The sequence below is a fragment of the Adiantum capillus-veneris genome, chromosome 9 (assembly GCF_014529385.1).
Source record: "Adiantum capillus-veneris isolate H3 chromosome 9, ASM1452938v2, whole genome shotgun sequence".
NCBI lineage: Eukaryota > Viridiplantae > Streptophyta > Polypodiopsida > Polypodiales > Pteridaceae > Adiantum > Adiantum capillus-veneris.
Window position 1 is genome coordinate 77,394,710 of NC_140939.1, and position 11,343 is coordinate 77,406,052.

At 39.2% G+C, this 11,343-nt stretch overlaps 1 protein-coding gene across 1 annotated transcript; it reads right to left on the reverse strand.

Annotated features, from left to right (window-relative positions):
• Positions 1-1,478: 1,478 nt before the first annotated feature.
• Positions 1,479-2,988, reverse strand: LOC147450698 (uncharacterized). Its single transcript, XM_086520780.1, has 6 exons — positions 2,925-2,988; positions 2,732-2,806; positions 2,237-2,302; positions 2,031-2,152; positions 1,905-1,937; positions 1,479-1,562 (listed from the first exon to the last, which is right to left on the reverse strand). The coding sequence occupies exons 1-6, from the start codon at positions 2,986-2,988 to the stop codon at positions 1,479-1,481; spliced, it is 444 nt and encodes a 147-aa protein (XP_086376906.1).
• Positions 2,989-11,343: the final 8,355 nt, after the last annotated feature.

The following is an 11,343-nucleotide window of genomic DNA, read 5'->3' on the forward strand; positions in this document are numbered from 1 at the left end:
TAAATGTTCGACGAGGGTGCTGGGAAATGATGTTCCAGTCAAAGTTGATCTAAGCTAGAAAATGGTCTATACCAGGCAGTGGCAACAGGCAAGTGCAGTGAAAAATGCTAGGGTAGGTGCCAAGGACCTAGGCAACCAAAGGATAGCGGAAGTATATGCTCCATGCGGTTTTTTAGGCTAAAATAGATTCAAGTTGGCTCAAGTGGAGTGATAGGTGAAGGTGCCCAAAATGCCAAGTCAATGCTCTTAAATGTATTGCTCCATGTGCTCTAGAAACTGGTCCAGACAGCTTGTCAAACGGAGCCCCGATGTGCAAGATACTTAAGTTTAAAGCTAGAGTGTGTAGCAAAACCCCAACGGAGAAGGCAACTAGGGACAAGTGGCCTAGGCAGGTGTCAGTGGATGGATGTGTAGAGCTTGAGTTACGGAGCATGTCTATCTTCTCGGATTGCGGATTGGCGCTCTAGGAGTCTTACTGTGTGGCGAGCGAGATTTCTCGAGTGAAGGAAAATCCGAGCAAATGAATAAAGAAACCAAATGGGCTTTGTTAATAAAGATGAACAGAGATCCTACTTAAATCGCTATGTGATAGCAATAACATTATTCAAAATGAGAATCTTTTCTTGAATCCCTAAGTAATCATAGCAATAGCATTGTTCAAAATTAGACTCTAGATTCTTTTGTGCAGTTGAGGCTTGATGTCGAGCAATGAGAAACCCAAGCTAGTAGCAAAGCTATTACAAACCATGCAATAATCCACGACTACATTCAACACCAAAGTTAGACTCTAGATTCTTTTGTGGAGTTGAGGCTTGATGTCGAGCAATGAGAAACGCAAGCTAGTAGAAAAGCTAGTACAAACCATGCAATGATCCACAACTACATTCAACAGCATAATTTTAATTTTAAATTTAAATTTTAAGGAGCAACCTAATGCAAGTCCACAATGCTCATACATCCACAAAGTTTTGAAACTAAACTATACCAAGAGACAATTGCCATACTTTATACCCAAAAAGGAGATATTTCTTTAGAGTTGTAAGATAACAAGTGGAATTTTAGTAGAATATATAGAACACATGTCGTGCCTTTACACTAGTCTAATAACAATACAAAATGCTATAGTTCTATCTCGTGACTATGAAGAGTCACACTCGTCATCAATAAAGACATTGCACCTCTGAAACTTCTTGTGGGTGTCAAAATTGTATTGTATATCAGCAACCATGGTTTTTGCAATCCCCTCAGCATAAACTGGCAACACACTTCGATACAAAAAGAAAAAGAGAAGTCTCACAATCCACATGTAAGCAATACAGAACCTACATCATAGAAAACAAGAAATCTCAAATTGCTGTTTGAATCATTATCCATAATTTCCAAATACCAAACAATGATACCAAAAAGTGACAAACTAGCATAAAAGTACGATGGAAACATAAAACAGGGGGGGAAGTGAAGTGTAAGGTGGACTCTCATTAGTCGTCAAAGGGGTTGACATGCAAAGGCATGTCACCCACATCATCAACATCAAGAGAGGTGGAGGCCCCTTCTCTACTTCGCTTTTTAGGGCGAAGTAATGGTTGCACATAGTCTAAAATCAAAGTGTTATCACTATTGAGAGTTGCACACACCCGTCCTGTGCCTAAGAATGCAGTCAATACGGGTGTTGTACCACATCCCAACTCGAAATAAAGACCTACAGGCCTACAAAGAAGCACCACAAAACATGCAATAAAAGAGTGCCTTTGTTGCAATCCACCACGCCATGGCTCTCCTGATGGTGCTCTGGCTAGAGAAGACTCTAGAAGATGGTGCATCATGTAAGAATCCAAAGGCTGCATGCCAAGTCGATTGAATAGTGGGGTGCTCTCAACCACAAAGCAAGGTGGTTGCATGCCAACCCTATGCATCATAAGTAAGAGAGAGCAATGACAATACACCACCACATATACAATTAGAGGGAAATCACAATAATAATAACACACCAAAATGAGAAACAAACAAGTAAATATGTAGAAGAGCCTTACCTCAATCCGACCACCAAAGCTATTACCATAACCATAAGCTCCATGATGGAGGACTACACTGCGACGATGAATAGCCATCTCTGATGCAAGACAAAATCTCGCAACCCAACCAATGATATCTCCTGCAAGAGGTTTTAAAAGTCACAATAGAAAACACACAACAAAAATAGACAAGTAATGTATAAAATTATGATTGAAGCATAAACTTGCCGTAGAGACCATGATCAACAACCACCTAGAGTCTGACAAAGTAGAATATGCAAGTTTCATGCCTACACAAACATGATCCTCGCTACAAATATCCCAAAGGGACACAATAGGGGAGGCTACGTGGGAACCACCAAAGGGAAGATCAAAAAAATAAAATCAACAGCCCATGGGACTGTTCTCCGACCAGGCATGCACAAGGTCCCATTAAATTGTGCACATCCCATGTGCTCATGAACACGAATCCATGTCGCACGCCGAGCACCGGCCTTAAAATCAGCAGGAATGGCTCTGTAGTCCCCAAAAATGGCCATGCATCATGAGGTAGACAATGAGGAGAGATAAGACAAGGGAATATCAATGATGTAGACAAAAGAAATAGTTTTCCTTGCAACAATATCCCCAACAGATACTATGATACAAGAGGCTAAACAAAGTGACTTAAATCCAATAAATGAACAAAACAAACAACCGCATTGCAAGTGAAAGCTCACCATGCTCTCGCTCCATTTTTTCATCCATCGTAGTCTCAAAAATCACCTCCTTTCCCTTGTGAGAAGTCTTTGTAGCTTAGATAAAGCAGAAACGCACACTATTACCAGTATGTAAAACAAATAATTTAAGGAAAAAGAGAGTCTAAAGCTCTTTGACAAACTATGTTTGAGACTGTTTTGAGTAACTATTTACCCGATATCACCTCATCCACTCTAGGAGTGAGAGGCACATCGATGGATGTGCCACCAACTCTCATAGTATCGTGAATCTCTCTCTCTCTCACCAATACATGCTCAGAAGCCATGTCTATCCACCATGGGCATGTCTCCATCTCCCAAGTAGTGAGCTTATGCATGGAAGGGGAGTACATGCATTCTTCCCCCAGTAGCTAGTTTTGCGCATTGCTTAACCGAGAATGGAATCCCTGGAAGAAAGCCTTTTCCAACCAAGGATAATAGAAATCTAGAACAAAAAAACAAAATAACATCACTACAAACTTTGTTATTATGAACAGCTTGAAATAAAAGTATGATGAGCTTGAACTATAGGCTAGCCGTTGTCGTGATGCCCCACGTTTATTGAGAGAAAAACACACACACAAAAAAAGGTTTTAAGGTTTTCTTACAAAAGAGCCGTAACTTTTTGTAGTATCGATGATTACAGATAAATAATGCTTGGGATTCTCTGGGTGATAAAATTGCATCTTTTGAAGTTTAATGATTACGGGATATGGCAACGTGATATGGTTGGCATGGCATTTGGTGAATATTAAACAAAACAAAGGTGATTGAGGAGCTTCATATTCACAATGTTGGTTCTTGGAGCACGACGATTGTGGTATATACTTAGCAGTTTGGGAGGAAAGGTCTTTGTCAAATAAAGCTTTCTATGCTTGCACTTTGATGATTGTGTTTAGTATTGCTTTGGCTAATATGCGAGAGGAGGCTTTGATCATCTGGTGTTTTTGTATGGTTGTGGGAGGAAAGTAAGGTAACTTGCAATGCTTTGGTTATGGAAGTGATCAACGCCGTCTTGGATAGGATGCAAGTCAAATTGGTGGCAATGACCGCCACTAAGGCAATGTGAATGCCCGCTTATATTGAAGCTTTTAATAAAGCCTTGCTTATATTGAAGGAAGCACCTAATAAAGGGGACGTCAACTGTCGGAGGGCGGCAGGAGCACGCGATGAGCACGAGAAAGAAAAGCACCGTCGACGAGCAGAGCAGGGGAAGAGAACACGTGGTCTTTGTCACAGAAAGGCCAGGAGAGAGCGCAATGTGGTAGCATTGAGGCCGCGGCCTGCAGGACGGGAAGGGCGATTCCCTTGGGGACTACAGAAGAGTGCTGAAGGAGCCGGGACCAGAAGGAGCTCCAGAGGGTGTGTGAACAACAAGTTGGGGATCCAGCCAGCAGCAAAGAGACAGCGGGTAAGGACGAGCAGAGGTGGGCCTGACGGGAGGAGAGCCGCCATCAATTGTAGCCTTGAAGGTTGACGAGAAGATCAGAGCGAGGGGAGAGCTGCAGTATGGGGGTCGTCTCATCAATCAAGGAGCACTACGAGCAAGAAAAGAAGCAGGTAGGAGCTGGCGGGTTTTAAGGGCACGGGACTGTCAAGAACGAGTTGTTGACAGTCAGATGCAACTTTTTTTTTGTATTTAAAATCAAAGTTGAGTTTTTTTTTTTAAGTGAACAAGGGGAAGTGCATACCAAGAAAGCCGAGTATCAACAAGAAATTCACAAACTGCAACGGTAACTGTGATAGAAACTTGAGGAGCAGCTTCATGAAGTTAGAGTGAGCAGGTTTACAAAGAAAGTGCACTATTGATAAGAAAGGCAATTTTGAGTTCGTAGAAGAGCAAGGGAAGTGCATTGAGGCCATAAAGCTTTGGCTTTGCATGTCTGCTCAGAATCTTGGCAAAGTTTAGAGTACTTCATGCCTATTACTGTGAAGTTTCCTTTGTATCCAGATTTGAAGCTCATTTAGTCTAATAACTTAAGATTACAAGGCGTCATTTGTGTCAAATCATCTTTTGTTGTATGTTTCTCACACCAAATTCCCACAGCGAGCAACCCAGTGTTGATCCCGGCTCAGTAACCACACTTATTTTTCCCTGACATCTTTGGTGAACCCAACGCAAAAGCGAGCCGGGGTGGGACTTGGTAGAAGAAGATGTCAACACCACAGGAAGTAGCAATGCAACAGATGATGCAGTAGTTTGTGGCCTATATGCATCAACAGCAACAGCAGGCTTCTCAGCAGCAGTACCAACAAAGTGAACGTATTCCTCAAGCGAGGTATGAGTAACTAAAAAGATGCAAAGATTTGAAGGTCATGATATTTCAAAATTTTGTACTATTTATGAACAATCTATGAAGGGTTATGGAGTTTATGATCATGACTCAGTGGAAGGTTTTCACTTAATTGCGACTCCTAAGCTTAGGGCTTGAATTGAAGAAATTTGGGTAACACATGGTGAAAATTGGCAGGAGTTTAAGAAGGCTTTACAAGAAGGGTATTTTCTCAAAGATTCTCAATGGGTTATCAAGAAAAGCTTTATGAAATGGATACAATAGAAGGATAAAATATTATTTGCAAGAGAATTGCTATGAGTTTTTGAAAAGAAGTTTGAATAGTTATATATTGTTGAGCAGAAAACAATGCAGCCGGAAAAGGTCAAGCTATTTATTCAAGCAGCAGATTTGCACCTTTAGAAGTGCTTGGTATACCTGCTTGAGGACCCATCTGGTGAGTTGGGCTTAACTTCTGATTGGAAATTAGTTATAGAAGCTATTAATATGATTATAAAGCAACAAAAGAGGGTGGAAAAGTTTAGAGTGACTGATCCTATGGAAGCGCTTGAAGAGGATCTAGTGGATAATCCCAAGCCCAAGCTAGAAGAGCCAGTCCTTGATGAGCTAGTAAAAGGTATACAAGAGTTGAATTTTAATTTGAAAGTTGTTAAACTTGATGGTTTGACTGCAAGTGGATCTTCTTCAGAACCCAGACAGCGTCCTCCACAACAAGTCTGGGATAAAGGATGCATGTGATGTGATAGCTTAGATCATATACACAAAAATTGTGATGATTTTAATGAAGCTTATAAGAAGAACAGATTTTTTTGGAAGGAAGACAATTTGTATCTTAAAGAAACTCGTGAATGTGTATGTTTTAACTATGGGAAGGGAGGTATGAAGAAGCTAGTTGAGGAGATGCATCACAATGACTCTAGGGTTGATGCAACAACTTATGGATTACACGTATGCAGTGCAGGGGATGAGAAAACTACCAAGGCTAAAGGGAATCTATGGCCCTATGCTTTGAGGACAGCTGAAAAAGGTAAAATAACTCATGACACATTAAATCAAGATGGGAATTGCATTTGACAAACTAAAGGGTGGTCAAATCCTGTAGATTCTCTTTCTGTTTATGCCTTTCTTACAAAATCTCAGGCTAATGAAGCTATGGTGGATGAGAAGCGCAAGAGAGATGAAGACATTGTGGGCACATCAAAATGAGCTACAAGGACTAGGGGCAAGAAGGAAGAAGGTGCAAGTTCTAAAGTAGTTCCTACACCTGAAGTGGTTATGTAAGAGTCATCCAAAGACAAAATCAAGGTAGGCCAAAAGGGCCCTCTTATAAGTTAAAATCTGATATTGAATTGGTTACAGATCTGAAGAAGGTATTTGAGGAACTCATTCTCAATAGGAAGGTGGAACTTACTTCGGATAATGTATTGGGTATTGATAAACGTGAATTTCATGAGGACGTAGTTGATATTATAAAGAGAAAGCGACAAGTACCAGTCAAGCTTGATGCGGTCAAGAGCCATGTGATTCAACATGTAGAATCGATTCTAGATGCTTACAAGCCAGAGATTGAAAAAGAAAGCTTACAGTCTACAGTGATCTCCAATCAAGTTACACCCGAGGTAATACATGTTCACTTCAATGATGATGATGGTGAGGAAGCAGTACCTAGGAGTCATTTTTCCAGAACACATTGGCCGAGAGCCACTACGGAGACAATTGTCAAGATTGGTGATATTGATGAGCCTATTCTAGCACTTGTGGATCATGGTTCAGAAATTAATTTGATGTCAAAAATATTGTTCCAACGAGGGAATTGGCCTATTGATATGGATCATGGTTGACGGATTCGAGCTATCAACACCCAGCCTGGCAATTTATATGGTGCATGTGAAAATGTCAAGGTTACAATTGGAGATGTTTGTGATGAACATAATTTTTTTATACAGGAACATTCCTCTTATCCATTTATCCTAGGGCAACCTTACATCACAACTGTGCGTATGGAGACAAAGGTTTTGGATGATGGTTCAGCATATGCAACGATCCAAAGCAAAGATGGTATGAGAGTGGTTTAATTTTTTATTGTTTGTGTTGATCATGTAAGGAATAAAGATAGCTTAAGAGAACAGCCTTTTACAAGGGTTTGCAAAGAGTTTAAAGAGTACAGATTTGCGGGACTATAGTGGTACAGGGAAGAAGAAGTTCTTGCAAGAGGAGACTTTTTCTTCGAGGTTTCTAGGAGTAACATCTGAAGGTTCAATTTCATATAGGAAGTTCATGAGCTCCCTAGGTGGAAGAAGCAATATGTGGTAAGTGTTAAAAGTGATTTGAAGGGATGTGATGTACTTCAACATAATGATGTTATCTCAAGAGTCTTTGAAGAAGTTTCTTATGTTGATACGATGTCAGAACTTGAAGTTATCGAGAAGTGTAGGATTTAAAGTGAGACTGAATTTGTGCAAGTGCATTCGATGGACATGTATGACATTCTAATGGAGGTAAGTAAAGAATTGGGTGGTGCTTTTGAAGTACAGGTGGATACAAAGTACAAGACTCTCCACCCCCTCTAAACCTGCACATCCTCCGACATGTGCCAACCGTCTTCAATTTGTTAATGTTCATAAGCAAAGGTTTCGCCATATACATATTCTAGCGAATACATTTCTTAGCATTCTCCAGAATCTATATATGTCACCGAGAACCATCTATACTTCACGCTTCTTGAATAGTTTGATCCTCTTTCCTGCAATGGGTACTTTAATCTTGGTGCCATCAAGTTCTCTGAGCTTGTAAGCTCCATTATCATAAACGTGTAGCACAACATAAGGTCCAAACCATCTCCTAACCATTCTATGCATGGCCGAATATTGTTTTTCTAAAGAGCTATCATAAGCAAGTACCCAAGTTCCATCTTTGATAGCATATGGTCTTAACCTATGCTTCTTGTCAAATGCGGCTTTATTCTACCTCACATTGTTTTACTTTGTCACATACTACTCGTTGTGGTGATCCTTCTTGACATTTTGGCTGCTTCCACAAGTGCCCATCTTTAAGGAAATAACCATAAGATTTCTTCCTGATCCTCTTGTATTCTTGGTCACTCATTTCCTCTTTCCTAGTGAGAGTTTTGAGATAATGGCCTATCAAAAGTCACTCTCCATCGTACATCTCATCTAAAAAAGCTTCAAAAACACAAGCAAGAGCACTACAACTTGCATGAAAATGAGAATGAGTATAAAAATTTTGGCCCACATCATCATTCTCTCTAAGAATCTCCTCCTCATCTTCATACCTAGTGGCTCTTGACAACATATCTGCTACCGGATTGTGCCTTTTTGCAATATGACAAAATTCAAGATTAAGCGACTTAATGAAACCTATCCACCGTAACATAGCAATATGCGGAGTGGAGAAATTCGTGATCATTCCTATCAATGTAAAGCAATCAGTCTCCACTACAATTGAAGCTCCAATAAAATAATTCTTGTTTGACTTTAGAGTAGTAGCAACGCCCAAAAGCTCTCTCTTAACCTGTGGTTAACTTTGTTGACGAGTGTTAAGCACCTTTGCACCAAAACAAATAGCATATGTATGATCATCCTCATCATCTTGACCAATAGCCCATCCAATGCGTGTAGGACTAGTGTCAATCGTCAAAATCACTAGCCTTCCACATTATAATCAACCTTCCTTAAGGTAGGAGCATCCAAAATCATCTTCTTCATCTTTTTTAATGGCCTTTGTATGAGCATCTTCCCACACAAATCTTTTCCCTTTTCTTAATAACTGGTAAAGTACTTCTACAACATGAGAAAAGTGAGGTAACCAAATATGATAAAACACGCAAGCATCTAGAAAACGACAAACTTCAGTAATTGATGTGCATGATGTTGAGCTATATATAGAGACACTATACATTGTGGAGCTTCAAACCAACCTCGGCTAAAAACTCCATAACACAATGGATAGTACGTTGGACAAGTGGTGGACCTCTTTCCCAAACTACACTCAATTTACATGTTGATCTTGAAACAATAGAGATAGTTTGTTTCAATAGAGCTAGCTTGGACAGGTGGTTGACCTTGAAGCCACCTTGGGATAAAGCCTCTATAACACAATGGATAGTAGGTTGGACAAGTGGTGGACCTTTTTCCCAAACCATTCATGCTCAAAGAAATATTAGCTACACTTCATTCCCACATTCACCTTGAAACAATAGAGATAGCTTGTTTCAGGAGAGCTAGCTTGGACAAATGGTGGACCTAAAAACACCTTCGAAGTAGGTTGGACAAGTGATGGACTATATTATTCAGTAACAACAAAATTTGTTTTTTTTCTAGGAAGATATTGCACCAAAATAGATATTTATTTTTTCTCTAGGAAGATATTGCACCAAAAGGAAATGTTACAAGGATGGTTGTCTCAATTGACTATACTTGCAATGATTAAAGGAATTGGTATTTGTATATACATGGTATGGAGGGTGCACAATTTAATAAGGTGCATCTATTTTTTGCAAAGAAAGATAATGACAGTCTATTTGAAGATGTTGACCAAGTAGTGGAAGCCTCTATCTCTATAATTGATAGTCATCCACACGTGGAATGCATTAACACTAGGTTGGTAACCTAACAGGACATAAAAGTGTCCTTTCAGGGTTTTGAAAAAAACCTCCAAAACCATAGTAGATCCACTCATTTTGTAAAATCCTTTCATGAGGTTATAGTTCAAGGCCTACTACACATGGAAAAAATAAGAAACTTGTAAAATGTCTCATCTTTTGGTCACACCAAGCCTCCAAAGTTGATGGACCAGTACATTTTTATCAAAACAGTCATTTCTTACGTTTTGTTGCATAAAAATAAGATTAGGGATTTTTGTAGGACTTGAGATAAATTCCCTAGTTAACTTCAATGGGTTGGTGATCAAAATATACGATTGCTTCTCACTCACTATTTTTTGTTTTGCCAAAAGAAATAGGTACAAAAAAGTTGAACTTTTACCATTCTGTAAACCTATCATCAACGTTTCTATAGCCACGCTCAATACAAATAATATATGCATGTTTTCTTAGTTCCCTATTGTCCTTTAGGTTCATAAGGATCCATGGAGCATGTCAAAAGAATAATACATCTCTTACCAAGGGGAATCTTGGGGACAAAGATGAAGTGCTAAATACAGCAAACATGAAAAAACTGGGTTCAACATAATGAGTTGTAGAATCCCATAGAAACTATTCAATATCTAGCCAAATTTGATCCTTATGACTAGATATGGTTACTACCTACAAAATTCATGTAGTTGTCACAAGAAACTAGCAATATTGAAAAAGCTATACTTGATATACTAGAATGTTTTGTTTTCTTCTATAATTGAAAAAATCAACCATCATTGTCTACTATGCAAAATAGGGTATTAGGTGCCCCAAAACTCAAGGAATATTAGCTTTATGTTACAATATGCGACATAGAGAATCAAAACTGCATTTGGATATCATGAAAGCCACCAAAAAAATCATAGAAGAGCTAAACTTGGCTAAAAAACAGGATTTGACAATTTTTGTAATTTGGTCATAACTTAGAACTTTAACATTTATTTCTCCCTAGAAGCATCAGGACATGTTGAGGACTACTAAAGATAGTTCTCTAGCATTATAGACCTCACAAACATGAATTCTAGAGTGGTATAGTTGCAAAAAGTTGAAAAAAGACAAAAACAGGACCCGTTTTTTCACACAGTTTAGGTTGTGAAATGTTGTGCAAGGACAAGGTTAAAGATGGAATTGATATTCCAAAAAAATGTCAAGTTTTTTTCAGCTTATGAGACAACTTTCTAGACAGATAGCACCTCCAAATCCATTTTGAAACTCTTGACATAATTCAAGGAAAATGGTCACTCCACAGGACATAAAAGTGTCCCAGGACATAAAAGTGTCCCATTACCAACCTAGTGTTAATATTGTAGTTCCAATGAATCAAGAATTCCAATTATCTCTAGGAGCATATGCATCTTCATGCATGTCTCAAAATAAACATGAGACAATGTTTTCTCGAGGATGGAAGATTGAAGAGTCAACTGAAGGTGTCACAGTAGATTAACTTCAAAGCTCCATCATAGCCACACTACATGGAAAGAAGGTGAAAGCTTCACGACCACCTACAAACAAGAAAGTCAAAGTGCAAAAAGTAGCACCTCAAGAGACTAGTTCTATTTTGGATGTAGACAATGCATCTCTACCATACTCAACACAAGGTTCATCGTCCAAGATGCGAACCATGGATCCAGAAGCTCTAGAGGCAG

Bases quoted from the DNA above. Each gene is read 5' to 3' on its own strand.
- LOC147450698 (XM_086520780.1), bottom strand. From the start codon at position 2,988: ATGAGAGTTGGTGGCACATCCATCGATGTGCCTCTCACTCCTAGAGTG. The intron at 2,807-2,924 runs GTAAATAGTTAC...GCTTTATCTAAG, and splicing joins AGTGGATGAGGTGATATCGG to CTACAAAGACTTCTCACAAG. The intron at 2,153-2,236 runs GTTTATGCTTCA...AACCTCTTGCAG, and splicing joins GATCATGGTCTCTACGGCAA to GAGATATCATTGGTTGGGTT.